The sequence below is a fragment of the Oncorhynchus keta genome, unplaced genomic scaffold, assembly GCF_023373465.1.
Source record: "Oncorhynchus keta strain PuntledgeMale-10-30-2019 unplaced genomic scaffold, Oket_V2 Un_contig_1863_pilon_pilon, whole genome shotgun sequence".
Lineage (NCBI taxonomy): Eukaryota > Metazoa > Chordata > Actinopteri > Salmoniformes > Salmonidae > Oncorhynchus > Oncorhynchus keta.
The window spans coordinates 325,019-347,993 of NW_026281022.1; the positions used below are offsets into that span (position 1 = coordinate 325,019).

The 22,975-nt window shown below is 43.6% G+C and overlaps 1 protein-coding gene across 1 annotated transcript; it reads left to right on the forward strand.

The window, feature by feature from the left end:
- Positions 1–15,064: 15,064 nt before the first annotated feature.
- On the forward strand, positions 15,065–20,908 carry LOC118363899 (histone deacetylase complex subunit SAP18-like). The gene is made up of 4 exons (XM_035745195.2): positions 15,065–15,235; positions 15,500–15,609; positions 16,776–16,898; positions 20,129–20,908. The coding sequence occupies exons 1-4, from the start codon at positions 15,164–15,166 to the stop codon at positions 20,292–20,294; spliced, it is 471 nt and encodes a 156-aa protein (XP_035601088.1). The 5' UTR covers positions 15,065–15,163; the 3' UTR covers positions 20,295–20,908.
- Positions 20,909–22,975: the final 2,067 nt, after the last annotated feature.

The following is a 22,975-nucleotide window of genomic DNA, read 5'->3' on the forward strand; positions in this document are numbered from 1 at the left end:
CTCCACAAAACACATCTCAGTTCACTGGTCACGATGGCAACACCCACCCGTAGCACGCGCTTCAGCAGGTGTATCTCACTGATCATCCCTAAAGCCAACACCTCATTTGGCAGCCTTTCCTTCCAGTTCTCTGCTGCCTGTGACTGGAACAAATTGCAAAAATCGCTGAAGTTGGAGACTTTTATCTCCCTCACCAACTTCAAACATCAGCTATCTGAACAGCTAACCGATGGCTGCAGCTGTACATAGTCCATCGGTAAATAGCCCACCCAATTTACTTACCTCATCCCTATACTGTTTTTATTTATTTACTTTTCTGCTATTTTGCACACCAGTATCTCTACCTGCACATGACCATCTGATCATTTATCACTCCAGTGTTAATCTGCTAAATTGTAATTATTCACTCCAATGACCTATTTATTGCCTACCTCCTCATGCCTTTTGCACACAATGTATATAGACTCTTTGTTCTACTGTGTTATTGACTTGTTTATTGTTTACTCCATGTGTAACTCTGTGTCTGTTCACACTGCTATGCTTTATCTTGGCCAGGTCACAGTTGTAAATGACAATTTGTTCTCAACTAGCCTACCTGGTTAAATAAAGGTTAAATAAAATCAAATAAATAAACATTGAACCCAACCCCATCCCACCCCCATCCAGGTGCTTGCAAGATCCAGTTTGTTCATGCACCTTGGTTGAACTGCATTGTAGCAGTGTACAGTATTCCACCCCGAACACTCCCCTTCTGTCTGAGTGGCTCAGTGGACGAAGTGAAACACTTTCCTTTCTATTCATCTCTCTGTTCTTCCCTCCCTTCATCCCTCACTACCAAACTGCTCCCACCAGATTGGGTTTCCCTAATCACCCCCATCCTGCCCCACCAGGATAACAGCAGGGCACAGTGAGGACACACACACACACACACACACACACACACACACACACACACACACACACACACACACACACACACACACACACACACACACACACACACACACACACACACACACACACACACACACACACACGGTTGTCTCCTATTTCTTTGGGATTGGGGGCGGATGCCCAATGGTAGATTGGGTGTGGACAGAGCAGAGGAGCTGAAGGGTGGGCACTGGTCACAAACCCTGGTGAGGGCAGAGGAAGGAGGGGGTACAGGGCTCGATAGGGCTGAGGTGGGGTGGATAGTGAGTACAGGCATGGCTTTGTGTGGCTCCTTTTGGCGACAACAACAGTTCTGTTTACCAACGAGGTGAGTTGACACTGAGTCTGGTGCTGCATGACAAGAGACACAACCAGAGTGATGATAACTGGTAATGTCCTCATCAGCCAGATGTGATTTGCTTATCTGAGAAAGTGTGTATAGTATTTAGACTGTGTGTACCGTATTGAGACTGTGAGTGTGTATTGTATTGAGACAGTGAGTGTGTATTGTATTGAGACAGTGAGTGTGTATTGTATTGAGACAGTGAGTGTGTATTGTATTGAGACAGTGAGTGTGTATTGTATTGAGATTGTGAGTGTGTACCGTATTGAGATTGTGAGTGTGTACCGTATTGAGATTGTGAGTGTGTATTGTAGTGAGACTGTGAGTGTGTAGTGTAGTGAGACTGTGAGTGTGTATTGTAGTGAGATTGTGAGTGTGTATTGTAGTGAGACTGTGAGTGTGTATCGTATTGAGACAGTGAGTGTGTATTGTATTGAGACAGTGAGTGTGTATTGTAGTGAGACAGTGAGTGTGTATTGTATTGAGACAGTGAGTGTGTATTGTATTGAGACAGTGAGTGTGTATTGTATGGAGACTGTGAGTGTGTATTGTATTGAGACTGTGAGTGTGTATCGTATGGAGACTGTGAGTGTGTATTGTATTGAGACAGTGAGTGTGTATTGTATTGAGACTGTGAGTGTGTATTGTATTGAGACAGTGAGTGTGTACCGTATTGAGACAGTGAGTGTGTATTGTAGTGAGACTGTGAGTGTGTATTGTATTGAGACAGTGAGTGTGTATTGTAGTGAGATTGTGAGTGTGTATTGTAGTGAGACTGTGAGTGTGAATCGTATTGAGACAGTGAGTGTGTACCGTATTGAGACTGAGTGTGTATTGTAGTGAGACTGTGAGTGTGAATCGTATTGAGACAGTGAGTGTGTATTGTAGTGAGACTGTGAGTGTGTACCGTATTGAGATTGTGAGTGTGTACCGTATTGAGATTGTGAGTGTGTATTGTAGTGAGACTGTGAGTGTGTATTGTATTGAGACAGTGAGTGTGTATTGTAGTGAGACTGTGAGTGTGTATTGTATTGAGACAGTGAGTGTGTATTGTAGTGAGACTGTGAGTGTGTATTGTAGTGAGACAGTGAGTGTGTATTGTAGTGAGACTGTGAGTGTGTATCGTATTGAGACAGTGAGTGTGTATTGTATTGAGACAGTGAGTGTGTATTGTAGTGAGACTGTGAGTGTGTATCGTATTGAGACTGTGAGTGTGAATTGTAGTGAGACTGTGAGTGTGTATTGTTTCAACTGTTCTGCCTTACTATTATTCGACCATGCTGGTCATTTATGAACATTTGAACATCTTGGCCATGTTCTGTTATAATTTCCACCCGGCACAGCTAGAAGAGGACTGGCCACCCCACATATGCTCTCTCTAATTCTCTCTTTCTTTCTCTCTCTCGGAGGACCTGAGCTCTAGGACCGTGCCCCAGGACTAACTGACATGATGACTCCTTGCTGTCCCCAGTCCACCTGACTGTGCTGCTGCTCCAGTTTCAACTGTTCTGCCTTATTATTATTCGACCATGCTGGTCATTTATGAACATTTGAACATCTTGGCCATGTTCTGTTATAATCTCCACCCGGCACAGCCAGAAGAGGACTGGCCACCCCACATAGCCTGGTCTAGGTTTCTTCCTAGGTTTTGGCCTTTCTCTGGAGTTTTTCCTAGCCACCGTGCTTCTACACATGCATTGCTTGCTGTTTGGGGTTTTAGCCTGGGTTTCTGTACAGCACTTTGAGATATCAGCTGATGTACGAAGGGCTATATAAATACATTTGATTTGATTTGATTTGATATTGTAGTGAGACTGTGAGTGTGTATCGTATTGAGACTGTGAGTGTGAATCGTATTGAGACAGTGAGTGTGTATTGTAGTGAGACTGTGAGTGTGTATCGTATTGAGACTGTGAGTGTGAATCGTATTGAGACTGTGAGTGTGTATCGTATTGAGACTGTGAGTGTGAATCGTATTGAGACAGTGAGTGTGTATTGTAGTGAGACAGTGAGTGTGTAGTGTAGTGAGACTGTGAGTGTGTATTGTAGTGAGACAGTGAGTGTGTAGTGTAGTGAGACTGTGAGTGTGTATTGTATTGAGACAGTGAGTGTGTAGTGTAGTGAGACTGTGAGTGTGTATCGTATGGAGACTGTGAGTGTGAATCGTATTGAGACAGTGAGTGTGTATCGTATTGAGACAGTGAGTGTGTATCGTATTGAGACTGTGAGTGTGAATCGTATTGAGACAGTGAGTGTGTATCGTATTGAGACTGTGAGTGTGTATTGTAGTGAGACTGTGAGTGCGAATCGTATTGAGACTTTGAGTGTGAATGGTATTTAGACAGTGAGTGTGTAGTGTAGTGAGACTGTGAGTGTGTATCGTATTGAGACTGTGAGTGTGAATCGTATTGAGACAGTGAGTGTGAATCGTATTGAGACAGTGAGTGTGTAGTGTAGTGAGACTGTGAGTGTGTATTGTAGTGAGACAGTGAGTGTGTAGTGTAGTGAGACTGTGAGTGTGTATTGTATTGAGACAGTGAGTGTGTAGTGTAGTGAGACTGTGAGTGTGTATCGTATGGAGACTGTGAGTGTGAATCGTATTGAGACAGTGAGTGTGTATCGTATTGAGACTGTGAATGTGTATCGTATTGAGACTGTGAGTGTGAATCGTATTGAGACAGTGAGTGTGTATTGTAGTGAGACTGTGAGTGTGTATTACATTGAGACTGTGAGTGTGTATCGTATTGAGACTTTGAATGTGAATCGTATTGAGACAGTGAGTGTGTAGTGTAGTGAGACTGTGAGTGTGTATCGTATTGAGACTGTGAGTGTGTATCGTATTGAGACTGTGAGTGTGAATCGTATTGAGACAGTGAGTGTGTATCGTATTGAGACTGTGAGTGTGTATTGTAGTGAGACTGTGAGTGCGAATCGTATTGAGACTTTGAGTGTGAATGGTATTTAGACAGTGAGTGTGTAGTGTAGTGAGACTGTGAGTGTGTATCGTATTGAGACTGTGAGTGTGAATCGTATTGAGACAGTGAGTGTGAATCGTATTGAGACAGTGAGTGTGTAGTGTAGTGAGACTGTGAGTGTGTATTGTAGTGAGACAGTGAGTGTGTAGTGTAGTGAGACTGTGAGTGTGTATTGTATTGAGACAGTGAGTGTGTAGTGTAGTGAGACTGTGAGTGTGTATCGTATGGAGACTGTGAGTGTGAATCGTATTGAGACAGTGAGTGTGTATCGTATTGAGACTGTGAATGTGTATCGTATTGAGACTGTGAGTGTGAATCGTATTGAGACAGTGAGTGTGTATTGTAGTGAGACTGTGAGTGTGTATTACATTGAGACTGTGAGTGTGTATCGTATTGAGACTTTGAATGTGAATCGTATTGAGACAGTGAGTGTGTAGTGTAGTGAGACTGTGAGTGTGTATCGTATTGAGACTGTGAGTGTGTATCGTATTGAGACAGTGAGTGTGAATCGTATTGAGACAGTGAGTGTGAATCGTATTGAGACAGTGAGTGTGTATTGTATTGAGACAGTGAGTGTGAATTGTATTGAGACAGTGAGTGTGTATCGTATTGAGACAGTGAGTGTGTAGTGTAGTGAGACTGTGAGTGTGTGTGTGTCTCTGCACATGTGCATGTGAAGCAGCACATTCCATGCACATGTAACAAGGGCTGCATAACTGTCTGACCCTGTGTAGAGCGCTATCTATATTTCTATGGCATGTTTTTGTGTAACAGGAAGATTAATGTGCATATTCATTTTTTCACACTTCTCCACACTTGGCATCGGTCCCAGTCAGATCTCATTAAAGATCAACCTCCAGCCGTTTGCAGGTACATAGACACACATGTTGGAGTGTAGGATTCTCTGCTTCATTTATCCCATTTATATGATGGCTCCAAATCTGCTTTTCCCTACTGGATGATTGGAAAGACATTTTCACAAAAAAGCTAAACATCCTCCACCAATTCCACTGTCTAGCATATGTATATTCACTTCCTGTTGAAGGCAGGACCAGGGAGAGCTTGGTTTGTTGTTTTGGAAAGTTTTGAAAGTCTATTGAAAAGTTTGTTAGTAGCTAGTTACTTTCTGAGTTTAGAGTCTGCGACGCGGCTGTCATCCGTTGTTTGGACCGCTGCTATCTGTCCAGTGATCCTGCCGACCCAGGGTCTGAGGAGCTGCTTGGCGTAGCAGCCAGCCTATCAAAATAGCTGGGTTTTCTTGAGGGCTTGAAGGCAGCACGCGACGCTGTTAGCCATTGTGGCTGGGATCGCGGCTTGTCCTGGGCTTGTGGCTGTCTAGATCTCGGCTGTTTGTTGTTTTCAATCTTCCTTGTGACCTGCCCTGTCTGGAACTGCGAGAAGTTGCAGCGTAACCTGTGTTGCTACCATGACAAAGACTAAAGCGTGCAGGAGGACAGTGGTGTCTCTCTATCACAGGGGAAGGATCTTTTAACAAACAAAAATAGTTCTACAAGCAGTTGTCACAACAACAAGAAAATAGCTTCAAGTATTTTGTCCAAGTACTGGTGGAGTCAACTAATAAAAGAATGGACGACCTGACCAGAGAGGTCCAGAACTTGAAGAACAATTGGCAGTTCTCCCAGGGTCTCAGCTCGATGACTTTAAACATGAGAATGGAAACATGACTGCCTTCTGTAAGTCATTGAGAGAGGACATTAGTTGTGTATGTGAATCCATGATAACAATGACGGAAAAATCTGATTATCTTGAGGGACAATCAATGCAGAACAACATGGCTGTGGACGGAATTGCAGAATCTCCACATGAGATAGTGGTCAAGATCCTGAGATTCAAGGACAAGGTAGCTATTCTGGAAAGAGCCAAGAACTTCAGAGGAATGTATATCTTCCTCATCTAGAACTATCCGGAAGCTGTGCACCAGAAGAGGAAAGAACTTGTCCCAGCCATAAAAGCTGCCAGAGTGCGTGGGGACATTTCTTACATCTGCTATGACAGGCTCATTGTCCACCCTCCCTCCCAAAAGCCTGGAAGGGATGAGAGAGCCAAGCCTATGGGTTCGTAGCTTCAACCCTGCAGCAGCACACACACACACACACACACACACACACACACACACACACACACACACACACACACACACACACACACACACACACACACACACACACACACACACACACACACACACACACACACACACACACACACACACACACACACACACACACACACACACACACACACCAACTGGTTAATGGACTGCTGAATGTATATATTTGCCTCTTGCTTTGTTTGCTCTTTTCCATATTATGTCTCTCTCTAATAAGCTACCCATGAAAGGGCTCAAAATAGCCCATATTAATATATGTAGCCTTAGAAATAAGGTTCATGAAATCAACTTGCTAACATCAGATAACATTCCTATATTAGCCATTTCGGAGACTCACTTAGGTAATTCATTTGATGATACAGCAGTGGTAATACAAGGACATAACATTTACAGAAGAGACAGGAATGCTTATGGGGGAGGTGTTGCTGTATATATTCAGAGCCATATCCCTGTAATGCTTAGAGAATATCTTATGCAAGTGTTATTGAAGTGTTGTGGTTGCAGGTTCACTTGGCACATCTAAAGCCTTTTCTTTTGGGGTGTTGCTGTTGCCCACCAAGTGCTAACAGTCAGTATCAAAATAATATGTGTGAAATGCTTGATAGTGTATGTGATGTAAACAGAGACGTCTACTTTCTTGGGGACCTGAATAATTGACTGGTTTTCATCAAGCTGTCCGCTCAAGAGGAATGTTTCCACTGTAACCAGTGTCTGTAATCTGGTTCAGGTTATTAATCAATTTACCAGGGTGTTTATAAACACTACAGGAACAAGATCATCTATATGTATTGATCACATTTGTACTAATACTGTAGAACGTTTATCAAAGCTGTGTTCAAACCCATTAGATACAGTGATCACAATATAGTGGCTATATCCAGGAATGCCAAAGTTCCAAAAGCTGGGCCTAAAATAGTGTCAATGTGTCGTATCACTCCAATGGCAACACCGTGCACCTGGCATGCACAGCGCCTGGCCCTCCACAGGAGTGGCTGGTGCGCGATGAGACAAGTATATCCCTACCAGCCAAACCCTCCATAACCCAGACGAAGCAAAGCCAATTGTGTGTTGCCCCACGGACCTCCCGGTCGCAGCCGGTTACAACAGAGCCTGGGCGTGAACCCAGAGTCTCTGGTGGCACAGCTGGCGCTGCAGTACAGCATCCTTAACCGCTGCGCCACTCAGGAGGGTGCCAATTATTTTAATGATTGCTTCATTGGCAAAGTGGACACACTGAGGCAGGAAATGCCAACAACGAACAGTGAGCCACCATACTCAAGCATAAAAAAATGAAAAATGAAAGAAAAGTTTTTAAAGTTTTAATTTTGTCAATAATGACAAACTTCATGGCATTGACAACTTAGATGGAAAGCTACAAAGAATGGTAGCTGACTCTATAGCCACTCCTATCTGTCATATATTTAATCTGAGCCTAGAGGAAAGTCTTTGTCCTGGAGGGAAGCCAACTTCATTCTGCTACCCAAGAGTGGTAAAGAGGCCTTTACTGGTTGTAACAGCAGACATATCAGCTTACTGCCAGCTCTTAGCAAACTGTTTTAAAAATGTGTGTTTTGTGTTTGACCAAATACAATCCTATTTCTCCTTAAACAAATTAACAACAGACTTTCCGCATGTTTATGGAGAAGGGCACTCAACATGTACTGCACTGACACAAATGCCTGATGACTGGTTGAAAGAAATTGATAATAAGAAGATTGTGGGAGCTGTACTGTTAGATTTCAGTGCAGCCTTAGACATTATTGACCCTAAACTGTTTTTGGGAATGGCTTTTATCTAATAGATCTCAGAGGGTTTTCTTTAATGGAAGCTTCTCTAATGTCAAACATGCAAAGTGTGGTGTACCGCAGGGCAGCTTTCCAGGCCCTCTACTCTTTTCTATGTTTACCAATAACCTGCCACTGGCATTAAACAAAGCATGTGTGTCCATGTATTCTGATGACTCAACCATACATGCATCAACAACCACTGAAACCTGAAACCTTAACAAATAATTGCAGTCTGTTTTGGAATGGGTAGCCAGTAATAAACTGGTCCTGAACATCTCTAAAGCTAAGAGCATTGTATTTGGTACAAATCATTCTAGACCTCAGCTGAATCTGATAATGAATGGTGTGGCTGTTGAACAAGCTACTTGGCATTACCTTATATTGTAAACTGTCATGGTCAAAACATATAGATTCAATGGTTGTAAAGATGGGAGAGGTCTGTCCATAATAAAGAGATGCTCTGCTTTTATGACATCGCACTCCATAAAGCAAGTCCTGCAGGCTCTAATGTAGTCTTATCTTGATTATTGTCCAGTTGTGTGGTCGAGTGCCTAAAGGAAAGACCTAGTTAAGCTGCAGCTGGCCCAGAACAGAGCGGCATGTCTTGCTCTTCATTGTAATCAGAGGGCTAATATAAATACCATGATTGCCAGTGTCTCTTGGCTAAGAGTTGAGGAGAGACTGACCGAATCACTTCTTCTTTTTATAATATACATTAATGTGTTGAAAATCCCAAATTGTTTGCATAGTCAACTTACACACAGCCCTGAAACACACACTTACTCCACCAGACATGGCACCAGGGGTCTTTTCACAGTCCCCAAATCCAGAACACATTCAAGAAAGCGTACAGTATTATATAGAGCCCTTATTGCATGGACTCATATTGCTCAAATGAAAAAAACAGATAAAGCAACACCTTACGGCACAACGTCTCTCCCCTATTTGACCTAGAAAGTTTGCGTGTTTGTATTGATATGTAGGCGATGTGTGCTATTTTTAAATTGATGTAGTTCTGTCCTTGATCTGTTCTTGTCTATTAATGGTGTGTATTATGTCATGTTTCATGTTCTGTGTGGACCTCAGGAAGAGTAGCTGCTGCTTCCGCAACAGCTAATGGGGATCCTAATAAATGACCAAATACCAAAGATGTTGAGGAAGTGAGATACGCTCATTACAACCAAATGTCTCCTCTCTGTCGTATCACTCCCATCTCTGCCCCTACTAAGCTGATGGTGGCGGCCAGTGATGACAGTAATGTGTCCATTACATTAGATGTCTTCAGGTGAGCAGAGAGATGAGGCATTTTAGCCATAATACCCTATGTACTGCTGTTCCATACAGGAGGAGGAGGCAGCAGTCAGCCACTCACAGCCCAGAGGAAGGCCAAATTCACAGTGACTCGCGCACACACACACACATGCATGCACACATGTCCAGAACCCGGGCAGCACACATTAAAATGACCAAATTACCTTCAAAATCAGCCTACAGTATACACTTTCAAAGAGACTCTGAAGTGTCTACCTCCACTCTCCATCCCCTCTTTTCACATCAGTCAGTCACCTTGTTACCAGATTCAGGTACAGGAGCTACAGTAAATGTATCTGTTCTCCCTGAGGCAGAATCAACACCAGCAGGGTTACAAGGCCCCATTGTGTCCATCTGAAAAGAGGGGTTTATACATTACAACTAAACGCATAGAGGATAGAGGGATTCGGGGGGAATGAGAGAAAATGGACAGAGGAAACGATCCCTTTTTAGAGAGGAGATGGAGGGGGTGTCATTGATCGTAATCCGGTTATTGCGAAAATAATGAATTGATATCAGTGTCTTGAGAGGGCTCTAAAACACACTGTTATGGGAGAGAGAGACAGAGAGAGACAGAGAAACAGAGAGAGAAAGAGACAGAGAGAGATGGAGGGGTGGAGAGAGAGAGATACAGAAAGATAGAGAGAGATAGGGATGGAGAGAGAGAAAGATAGAGAAAGCAAGAGAGAGAGAGAGAGAGAGAGAAGAAAAGAAGAATGAAAAGAGAGAGAGAGAGTGGCAGATAGATTCTTTGAAGTGGATCCATGAGAATTCTGGTGCGGGGCTGCGAGGGGATGGGCCTGGTCGGGGTAAAATGGATGTGATTGTTAGTGAGAGTAGACCCTGGTCATCCAGCCAGCAGCCGAACAGAGGAGGCCAGTGTGAGGGCTCTCTCAGCGGGAAGGATAGACAGTGGGAGAGAGAGGCTCTAGCTGCATGTGACTAAACAGTAGGTCTCGGCCGTGTAGGTGGACAATTACCATTGATCCCGGCCAAGTTAGTTGTGATAGATGAGGGTGGAACGTGCTTGACTCTAGTTTCTTCAATACACAGCAATTTGAATACTGTTAAACAGTATCAAAGGGTAATCTCATAGTTGTCTTTAGTTGTCTTAAAAGGCCAGAAGTCACTTAATGGAGTTGGGTTGACTCAATTCATTTCAAGGCAAAACACATTTGATATACAGCTGTATTGTGTAACTCCTGATGAGGGAGGTTTGGGCTGATCTGAGAACAGGGGTCAGAGGTGATCTACGACTGGACGGTCCCACTCCTGCTGGCATGCCGCACACACAAGCATGCACATGCACACACTTGCACGAGTGCACGCACACAGATGTCCAGGCCAGAGGCTCAGACAATGGGGCTTGCAATGCAGACCCAACTGCAAACCCATCATGTATATCTAGTACATTTACACACTCACTAAGTCCGTACAGTATGTGGAGATAAGCAGAGGCATACGTAGACACGCGCACAACTACAAACACACACCCGTGCATAGAAATTCACACAACGATCTGCATTGATAGATAGCCTAGACACGCACTACATTGCCCAGTCTCTCTGGTATGCTTTATAGACTACTGTTTTTTGACATGCACTGTCCACACTCCAGCAGACAAATCAATTAAATCATTATGTCAGATTTGAGCTACACCTCAATTGCTGGAAAATGATTATTTCTTAATTAACACAAATGATGATGACAAATGTGGGGTTTCAATAGTGGCTTCTTTCCTCGACACAGATGGTTGCTTTTTTCTGTATTATTTCTTACATTGTTAGCCCAGAAAATCTCAAGTGTTATTACCTACAACCAGGAAGAACTATTGGATATAAAGCGATGTAAATTTACCAACATTACGACCAGGAATACGACCAGGAATACGACCAGGAATACGACCAGGAATACGTCTTTCCCAAAGTGAATCCATTGTTCGGACCTCCACCCTGGACATGGGATGGGATCTTATCCCAGAGGCCGACGCAAAACAACGCGGTTGCCACAGGAGAGGCAGACTGAGCGGCCTACTGGTCTCAGAAGGCGAGCACACCATCCACCGCTTCCGAGCATATTACTCGCCAATGTCCATTCTCTAGATAACAAGGTGAACGAAATTAGGGCACGAGTTGCCTTCCAGAGAGGCATCAGAGATGGTAACATTCTCTGTTTCACGGAAACATGGCTCACTCTGGATATGTCGTCAGAGTCGGTACAGCCACCCGGTTTCTTCATGCATCGGGCCGACAGAAACAAACATCTCTCTGGTAAGAAGAAGGGAGGGGTGTATATGCCTTATGATTAACGACTCATGGTGTAATCACAACAACATACAGGAACTCAAGTCCTTTTGTTCACCTGACCTAGAATTCCTTACAATAAATGCCGACCGCACTATCTTCCAAGAGAATTCTCTTAGATTATAGTCACAGCAGTGTATATCCCCCCCAAGCAGATACCTCGTCGGCCCTGAAAGAACTTCACTGGACTCTATGTAAACTGGATACCATACATCCTGAGGCTGCATTTATTGTAGCTGGGGATTTTAACAAAGCTAACCTCAGAACAAGACTTCCTAAATTCTATCAGCATATTGAATGCGCAACACGAGCTGGTAGCATTCTGGATCATTGCTACTCTAACTTTCGTGATGCATACAAAGCCCTCCTCCACCCTGCCTTCAGCAAATCTGACTATGACTCCATTTTGTTGCTCCTAACCTATAGCCAAAAACTAAAACAGGAAACGCCCGTGCTCAGGTCTATGCAATGCTGGTCTGATCAATCGGATTCCACGCTTCAAGATTGCTTCGATCACATGGACTGGGATATGTTCCGGATAGCCTCAGACAATAACATTGATGTATACGCTGACTCAGTGAGCGAGTTTATTAGCAAGTGCATTGGAGATGTCGTACCCACTGTGACTATTAAAACCTTCCCTAACCAGAAACTGTGGATTGATGGCAGCATTCGCGCAAATTTGAAAGCGCGAACCAACGCTTTTAATCATGGCAAGGTGACTGGAAACATGACCAAATGCAAACAGTGCAGCCATTCCATCCTCATGGCAATCAAACAAGCAAAGCATCAGTATAGAGACAAAGTAGAGTAACAATTCAACGGCTCAAACACGAGACGTATGTGGTAGGGTCTACAGTCAATCACGGATTACAGAAAGAAAACCAGCCCCCGTTGCAAACATCGGTGTCTTGCTCCCAGACAAATTAAACAACTTCTTTGCTCGCTTTGAGGACAATAGAGTGCCACTGACACGGGCCACTACCAAAGCCTGTGGGCTCTCCTTCACCGTGGCCAACGTGAGTAAAACATTTAAACGTGTTAACTCTCGCAAGGCTGCCGGCCCAGACGGCATCCCTAGTGGTGTCCTCAGAACATGCGCAGACCAGCTGGCTGGTGTGTTTATGGACATAGTCAATCAATCCGTATCTCAGTCTGTTGTCCCCACATGCTTCAAGATGGCCACCATTGTTCCTGTTTCCAAGAAAGCGAAGGTAACTAAATGACTATCGCCCCGCTTCACTCACTTCTGTCATCATGAAGTGCTTTGAGAGACTAGTCAAGGATCATCACCTTCACCCTACCTGATACCCTAGACCCACTCCAATTTTCTTACCGCCCCAATAGGTCCACAGATGATGCAATCGCTATCACACTGCACACTGCCCTATCCCATCTGGACAAGAGGAATACCTATGTAAGAATGCTGTTTATTGACTACAGCTCAGCATTTAACACCATGGTACCCTCCAAAATCATCTCTAAGCTTGAGGCCCTGGGTCTCAACCCCGCCCTGTGCAATTGGGTCCTGGACTTTCTGACGGGCCGCCCCCAGGTGGTGAAGGTAGGAAACAACATCTCCACCCCGCTGATCCTCAACACTGGGGCCCCACAAGGGTGTGTTCTCAGTCCTCTTCTGTACTCCATGTTCACCCATGACTGCGTGGCCATGCACACCTCCAACTCAATCATCAAGTTTGCAGACAGCACTACAGTGGTAGGCCTGATTACCAACAAGGTGAAGTGAGGAGCCTCAGAGTGTGGTGTCAGGAAAACAACCTCTCACTCAACGTCAACAAAACAAAGTAGATGATTGTGGACTTCAGGAAACAGCAGAGGGAGCACCCCCCATCCACATCGAAGGGACAGTGGTGGAGAAAGTGGAAAGTTTTAAGTTTCTCTGCGTACACATCATGGACAAACTGAAATGGTCCACCCACACAGACAGCGTGATGAACCTCAGGAGGCTGAAGAAATGTGGCTTTTACACCGCCTATCACCGCCTGGTATGGCAACTGCACCGCCCTCAACCGCAAGGCTCTCCGGAGGGTAGTGTGGTCTGCACAACGCATCACTGGGGGCAAACTACCTGCCCTCCAGGACACCTACAGTACCCAAAGTCACAGGAAGGCCAAAAAGATCATCAAGGACAACAGCCACCCGAGCCACTGCCTGTTCATTCTTCTATCATCCAGAAGGTGAGGTCAGTACAGGGTCATTAAAGCTGGGACTGAGAGACTGAAAAACAGCTTCAATCTCAAGGCCATCAGACTGTTAAACATCCCTAACATAGAGGCTGCTGCTAACATACAGACTCAAATCTCTGGCCACTTAAATAAATGGACTTCACAAAGATATCACTAGTCACTTTAAATAACGTCACTTTAATAATGTCTACATATCCTACATTACTCATCTCATATGTATATACTGTATTCTATACCTTTACCTATCTTGCCTATGCTGTATGGCCATCGCTCATCCATATATTTATATGTACATATTCTTATTTATCCCTTTACATTTGTGTGTATAAGGTAGTTGTTGTGAATTTGTTACATTACTTGTTAGATATTACTGCATTGTCGGAACTAGAAGCACAAGCATTTCGCTACACTCGCATTAACAGCTGCTAACCATGTGTATGTGACCAATAAAATTCGAATTGATTTGATTTGACATGAACTGGGAAGTGAACAAAATATTCTCAGTAGACATCCACTTACAGTATTTTAACCTTATTGAGGAGAGGAGATTTAGAATATGTATATGCACCACTGTCCCATAAGAGTGGGGTACATTGAGGTTGACATTTAAAATGGTTAAGGGTTAAGGTTATGGTTAGGTACAGGTTATGGTTAGGGTAAGGGTAAGGGTAGGGGTTAAGGTTCCCAAGTGGCGCAGCGGTCTAAGGCACTGCATCTCAGTGCTAGAGGCGTCACTACAGACTCTGGTTTGATTCCAGGCTGTATCACAACTGGCCGTGATTAGAAGTTCTATAGGGCGGCGCACATTTGGCCCAGCGTCGTCCGGGGATAGGGTTTGGCCAGGGTAGGCGGTCATTGTAAATAATAATTTGTTCTTAACTGACTTGCCTAGTTAAATAATATCATTGTCTACCGCCACCTGTTGGGAGGAAACTAGAAATACAATTATTCACTTGAGAACTATCTTTAATTAGATGTTTATAAAAAGCTAACTGGAATCTATTCGTATATGTTTTTTATACGGCAATCGTTAAAGTTTTAGAAAGTTTTTGCGCACCTTTCCTACGTCATCATGATGGAAAAGCGGAAGCGGAAACAACTATTTGGCACAGTGTTTGCAAATCTTCTGGTGCGAGCATCAACGTCAATTAATTAACTTCTTTACTCTCTAAAATGGCTCTTGAATCAAGAATCACACAAGAAGAGATTCGAAAAATCCCCGAAAAGCCTATCGACCGAGAAAAGGTAGCTATAAGCGTTTTATCTTCGCCTGGTTTGTGAGACAGCAATTCGATAACGTAACGTTAGCTAGCATTAACGAGCCTGCTGTGCTAGCAAACGCAGCTGCACTTGCTTGAACTGTGCAAGTGACTCACACTTAAAACTCAACTAATTGGTTGTAGTTCTGTAAGTGGCTATACGGGCATTTAATATTTTGTCCTGCTACCACATTTTCTAGGAGACGAGCCACGTGCCTGTCTAACCAGTTAACTGTTTGTGTGTCTATAGACTTGTCCTCTTCTGCTGCGGGTATTTACGACCAACGGTGGCAGGCATCACAGAGGGGACGAATTCGCACGAGGACAAGTCCCTTCAAGTGAGCTGCAAATCTACACATGGTAAGAAGATATAAATGGTTGGCTGCACCTAGGGTCTAGACTCTAGAGCGTTGGGCCAGTAACCCAAATATTGCTAGATCGAATCCCCAAGGAGACAAGGAAATAATCTAGTTTGCCCCTGAACAAGGCAGTTAACCCACTGTTCCTAGGCCGTCATTGTAAATTAGAATTTGTTCTTAACTAATAAAGATTTTTAAAAAACGTGATAGCCAGTGCTCGAATTGTACTGAAATAGGCGCCAGGGTTGTGCTGAAAATCTTCCCTTTGCCAGAATTCACCCTCCCTTCTAATTTCATTAATTTCGGCTAGAGTCAAATACTTTCTGTAGAACAAACTTCACGTAGGCAACCAAAATGATTAATGTGTGTTATGTTAAACAGAGGGAGTAAAATGTTGGCAAGCAATAAACATTTCAGAACAACTATGGCTGAATTATTGTCCTTACACTTTAAAATATACTAGTTGAATAAGACATGGGAGAGATGACGAATTTTGCAAAGAGATTTATTTATAGACTAATACAAAATCATTAGCGGATTTCGGTGCGGGTGACATGGGCAGCCGCTGGGGGTGGAACGGGGCCTGGGGGCGGGCGCTGAGAGTGGGGTTCACCCAGGGCGCTGAGAGTGGGGTTCACCCAGGGCGCTGAGAGTGGGGTTCACCCAGGGCGCTGAGAGTGGGGTTCACCCAGGGCGCTGAGAGTGGGGTTCACCCAGGGCGCTGAGAGTGGGGTTCACCCAGGGCGCTGAGAGGGGGGTTCACCCAGGGCGCCATACAAGCTTGAACCGCCACATACACTTGAAACAAATAGCAAAACTGCAGAGAAATGCTTTCTGCTACTAAGATCTTAGTGAAGAGCAGAAATCTCAACTAGCAAACAAGTCGCAGAAATGAAGAACACAAAGGGGGGTTCTGGCAGGGGGAGATTTTCGGCACAACACCGGTACTCATTTTGGGTGCTTATATTTAGGTGCAGGAGTGCCACAATACCTTTGAGATAATATTCTATAAGATGTGCATGAACTCAAGGAGTAAAAAATGTGGTACTGACATTCTGCTCTGCCCAAGTTGAGCACTGGTGATAGTGTTGTGTGTGTTATACAGGGTACCATGGCTACATAGTTTTGATTATTGTTGTGACATGATGTTGTGTCCTCCTCCTGAAGGATGGATGCCTCGCTAAAGGAGCTGACCAGCCTAGTGAAGGAGGTGTACCCTGAAGCTCGGAAGAAAGGAACACACTTTGGTTTCGCCATCGTTTATCCTGAGCCCAAAAGAAATGGCTACAGGTTAGTATACTACTCTCCGGCCCTAGCTTAAAGGTAGAGTCAGCGATATGACAGAGGCACAAAGTAAACGGTAGTGGGTGTCAGTTTTGGCAACAACTAAGAGCGTTGAAGCGCAAGTCTCAACTTCTCTGCTGTTTTGGTCCCATGGCTATCACGCTGTGTCAGCGTGACGTGAACCCATTCACATCTGCAGATACTGTGAGAGCGAAGTTTTGCATCTTGCACATCTCAATATCTGTGGTGCTGCTCGTGGCAATGTCATATCATTGGGTCTACCTTCAGGGCAACTGGGCTCTTGTAGATTGAAGTCAGGCTATGCTCTATAATCTTGGACACAGGGTGTGCACGATTTTGTTCCAGCCCAGTACAAACACACCAGGGTTTCTGTTAGGAAAATGTGGCGCCGGACAACATGACCGGGAAGATTTGAAAACGTGTCCATATGGCAGAGGCTGGTGATCTCGTGTTAGTAGACTTTTAAATTCAATAACATTTTAATTTAGATTTTTATGATTAACCACTTCACAATGATTTTGAGAAACAAAAACGTTATTCAAATGAAACTGGTCCATGAAAATGAGTATCTGGAAATATAAGTAGCAGGCAGAAGGTTAGAGAAATGGTAGGATAAATTGTAAGCTTCCCCAAACTTGATACTCACGCGCTGCCTATGAAGCCTTTATAAAATAATTGCTGTTGTTTCCATGGTCGGATTTTGCCTATAGGCTACTTTGAAGCAAGGTAAGACATGTCTCATAATATTAAATAAAATATTCAGGTTTCAAACAATTAAGTATTTAAAAAACAAAATACATACTGCCTCCAGCTCACATTGTAAAGTGGTGGATGTCACACTGATGGCTTGTTGGCCTGCACTTTCACAGTGAATGGGAGGCGCGCTTCAATTACCAGTTAAGAAATAAACATGGTAGCTCTCTTTAATCGTGTACCAAAACAGTTAACATGCAATTGCATTTAGAAATTGTTGTGCATTGAATGGGCTGATACATCACGTTTTACTCCAGCAGTAACAAGTTGAGCTGCAGGAGAAATCCCGCTTAAAATAGGCTGTGTATGCATGTGTGATAGTTGTATTGGATAATAAATAAGATACACCATGAATAACAAATACACACAGGACAACTTGAATTCCACTAAATTATTCAAATTAACCTACAGACTGATAAGCATCTCAGTCAAATGTATTTCCATCCACTGGTTTTAACATCAATGATTAAAAAGTAATATTTTGCAACTGGATTTAAAACATTTTGGCTGGCAACATTTATTGGCTATATATTTTTTCTAGCTAAAAGCTGGCCTTAGCTGGCTAATGGAAACCCTGTAACACACCTGACTTAATTAAAGTGAGACTCAGCGACATGATGTTGTCACGAGCAGCAGGATCAACTGCAGGTTTTTCAGATGAGTGCAGTGCAAGATGTTGCACTGGCAAAAAAATATCTGCGTAGGTGCACTTCATGCTGCTGCATTACTGACTTATTCTAAAATGGATTCAACATCCCATAATGATATAGAAAATCAGGTTTTATTTGTAAAAAAAAAAAAAAAATGTATATATACTTTACAGAAGTATTCAGACCCTTTACTCAGTACTAGGTTGAAGCACCTATGGCAGCGACTACAGCATCAAGTCTTCCTGGGTATGATGCTACAAGCTTGGCACACCTGTATTTGGGGGGTTTCTCCCATTCTTCTCTGCAGATCCTCTTAAGCTCTGTCAGGTTGGATGGGGAGCGTCACTGCACAGCTATTCTCAGTTCTCTCCAGAGATGTTCGATCAAGTTCAAGTCCGGAATCTGGCTGGGCCACTCAAGTACATTCATAGACTCCAATGCAGTCACTCCTGCATTGTCTAGGCTGTGTGCTTAGGGTCCTTTTGGAAGGTGAACCTTCGCCCCAGTCTGAGGTCCTGTGTGCTTTGGAGCAGGTTTTCATCAAGGATCTCTCTGTACTTTGCTCCGTTCATCTCTCCCTCAATCCTGACAAATCTCCCAGTCCCTGCTGCTGAAAAACATCCCCACAGCATGATGCCACCTTACTTAACCGTAGGGATGCTGCCATGTTTCCTCCAGATGTGAGTCTTGGCATTCAGGCCAAAGAGTTCAATCTTGGTTTCATCAGACCAGAGAATCTTATTTCTCATGGTGTGATAGTCCTTTAGGTGCCTTTTGGGAAACTCCAAGTGGACTGCCATGTGCTTTTTACTGAGTGGCGGCTTCCATCTGGCCACTCTACCATAAAGGCCTGATTGGTTGAGTGCTGCAGAGATGGTTGATTTTCTGGAAGGTTCTCCCATCTCCACAGAGGAACTCTGCAGCTCTGTCGGTGACCATCGGGTTCTTGGTCACCTCCCTAACCAAGGCCCTTCTCCCCCAATTGCTCTGTTTGCCAGCTCTAGGAAGAGTCTTGGTGGTTCCAAACTTATTTCATTTAAGAATGATGGAGGCCACTGTGTTCTTGGCCATCTTCAATGCTGCAAAAATGTTTGATACCCTTCCCCAGATCTGTGCATTGACACAAACCTGTCTCGGAGCTCTACGGACAATTCCTTTCGACCTGGTTTGGTTTTTGCTCTGACATACACTGTCAACTGTGGGACATTTTTATATAGACAGGTGTGCCTTTCCAAATCATGTCCAATTGATTTTACCACAGGTGGAGTCCAATCAAGTTGTGTAAGTCGCTCTGGATAAGAGCGTCTGCTAAATGACTTAAATGTAAATGTAGAATCTCAAGGATGATCAATAGGAACAGGATGCACCTGAGCTCAATTTCAAGGCTCATAGCAAATGATCTGAATACTTATGTAAATAAGGTATTTTTAAAAAGTTTAAAAAAAGTAAAAATAGCAAATCTTTTAAAAAAACAACTTGTTTTCGCTTTGTCATTATGGGGTTTTGTGTGTAAATTGATGAGGAAAACAATTAACTTAATACATTTTAGAATAAGGCTGTAACATAACAAAATGTGGAGAATGTCAAGAAGTCTGAATACTTTCCGAATGCTCTAGTTGTTGCGGAAGTCGGCCAGACATTGCTGTTTGCTTTGCATTGCTGACTACCTTAAATCCAGAGCTTGGTGGTCAGTGGATTAGGTAAATCGGCTGTTTGCCTTTTTAAAAGTATTTAAACATGGCCTCAGTTGTTTGATTGGATGATGTCATTATGAAAGTACTGTTGTCTCATCCACGGTCTCTATGGTTACAGAGTGAAAGACATCGGCAACACTGTGTCAGGCAGGAAGGGGGAAAATGACTCCATGACGCTACAGTCGCAGCGCTTCCAGATAGGAGACTACCTGGACATAGCCATCACACCACCCAACAGAGCCCCCCCACTTAACCCACGCATGGGCATGGGGAGGCCCTTCTGAACGCATCCACACCTGAACATAACCATCATATCACAAAACCCAAACCCACCTCTAAACATACATAAAGCCTTTCTGATCACACTGACTGACTCTTACCATCTCTCAGGAGACTACCGTGACTTTCAATAGGGCCATCCTTCAGATTTCACTGTCCCCCACATACATGCTTTTTTTGGGGCCTTTTTATCTTCTGGTAGATCATATTTATCAGACATGCATGTTAATTTTTTACCCTCTTGTCTCCCCTCTTGGATAATGTGAAATAAAGTTGCCGTCTTTCGTCTTAAAACAATTTCTGTCATTCCTTTTTATAACAATACCAGCAGATAGAGTGTTTGTGAAATGCCTTGTCTGGTGTAGTTGGGGTTGTTGCAGTGTCATAATGGTTCCTATAGGGGGCAGCATTAATACACATACTGTTAACCCAGTCTAGACCCCTTCCCACTAGAGCAGAGGAAGCCATCTGGGGCCTTGTTTCCTTTCATCCCAGCTCATCTGTTTCCAAAGGCTTCTCTTGGAATGTTTCTTTTTTTTTTAATCTGTAATATACTTTTTTTTTTTTTGTCCCCCCCCTACTTGTGAAGAGTGATGTAATAAAGCTGTTGGCATGGTGATTACTAGACCCCTTATTTCTGGAATCCAGCTGTAATGAGGACTGAACATCAGGGCTGGCGGGCGCATCACAGATATGATGGATCCCTGTAGTCCTGCAGAACCAAACCTGTACTGTCATCTAGACCAGGGAACCCCTCTGCCATCTGCTCATCTGGTTTGGATCCAGTTATTGAATCTGATGTTTTATATTGATGAATGTCTCTTATACTATACTTCACTTAGGAGAGACCTTATAGACATATCAGTTGCCAGTCATTCTAATTGTTCTATATCTATGATCGACTCTACCAATAAGGATAGCCATTTGAATGTTCTGGGCCCATAGCTACAAAGCGTCTGCTGATCTAGGATCCGTTTGGCCTTTTAGATCATAATTAAAATATATGGACAGGTCCTAGATCAGCACTGCTACTCTGAATTGCTTTGTTGACATGGGACCAGGTCTTGAATTTTTTTTTCTCACTTGACTAAATTCTGATGTAGCTTAAAATGATTATGTAAAAAAAGTGACAATGGCTTTCTTTCTAATGTAATACTCCTCAGTGAGTTTGAAGACTTGTTTTGAAACCTGCTCCTGTCTGCGTTCTAAGGTTTGCGATGATTGATAATGCATCACTGCTAATGTTGTCAGTCATTAATTCACATTAGACACTGCTATCATTGGATGCAGCAGACTGAGAAAAGGTTATGACACAATTGAGGGTTTTATTAGAGATTAATATTTGCACATATTAAAAAAGAATTAAGTATGACATCAAAACATGGCCATATAGGGTGTTTACAGCTGTGTCCCCTGAGGGACAATAATGTTTTTCTTATCTTACATCTCTCGTATCTGCATAAGGCATCCTGATTTGTTTGTGGTGGTTATCGTCAACATTGTCTATGTGGCGACACATGCCTTGCAGTGTAAGTTGGTGCATATTTCCTGAAGATATTCATCTGAGGCTAAGTGGTTTTGATGTGACTTTCCCCTTTCATTCCTCCAATGGTTTCTACAGGGAACAGACACAAAACAGTGACATGCTGACCACCGAATCACCCACAGTCAGGAGCGTTGTAGTATAATGCTTCTAGGTGAGGCTAATTTACAGCATCGTTGATCTATTGATTCTCAGATATACTGGAACAACCCCGGAATAGGTTGTCATGTCAGATCAGTGGTCCAGTCACTGGGGTTATTGAGCCAACTATATACTGTAATAGCGTAATGGGTATTGTGTCTTTGAAATGTGAAGAGACATCACAGAGAATAACACAACAGGCTGACGCTTCAGTGGCAATTTGCTTTAATGACAACGGACATTTGAATCAGAGGAGCAAACCATTTTTCATCAGAGCAAATATGGGCTGAGTTATTCCACCTGAGCTACGCAGAGAGGCCACGGTGGGCATTCAGAGTAAATGGGAAGAGATGTAAAGACAAGCCTATGTTTTAGGGAGAGAGCGTTTTCTCTCTGCCTGCACGCCCTCCCGGTTCATTCATTCGACACGCTGCTGTCAGACGAGTGTGTGAAGGGGGGAAACCTGTTTATTCTCCGAGAGCAATCGCTGGGTTTATTTATAGTTGGCCCCCAACTGGGTGTGTGGCACTTGGAGAAATTGCCAATTAAGGAGCAAGCACACCAATGATTGTGGGACTGCATTGGTGAGACAGACACAGCTGCGACAATGGACAGGATGGATAGAAAGGAGTAGAACATGAATGAAGAAATGAAGCAACACTCACACACTCAAGTCCCTTTGCCATTTAAATGAATGGTTTTAATATCAGTGAGTATCCTAGATTAGATTAGAATTGCAGATGATATGATATTAACAGGCACGTGCACTCTTGATTCAGCCACATCCATATTACACATGCAACAGTGTGCTCATGCCAAGAAGTGTGTGTGTGTTTATTTTCTATCTCTGACCTGATGGTGTACTCAGCCCAGTCGCCACCCAGTCGTAGCTGAGCACTGTCCAACGGGCTAATTGAGATGAATAGTTATTTCCCTGTGTGCGGTGGTGCTACCAGTCCAGTAGGGCTCGGCGACTCTACAGAGTTATCGACAGAGTTTGGC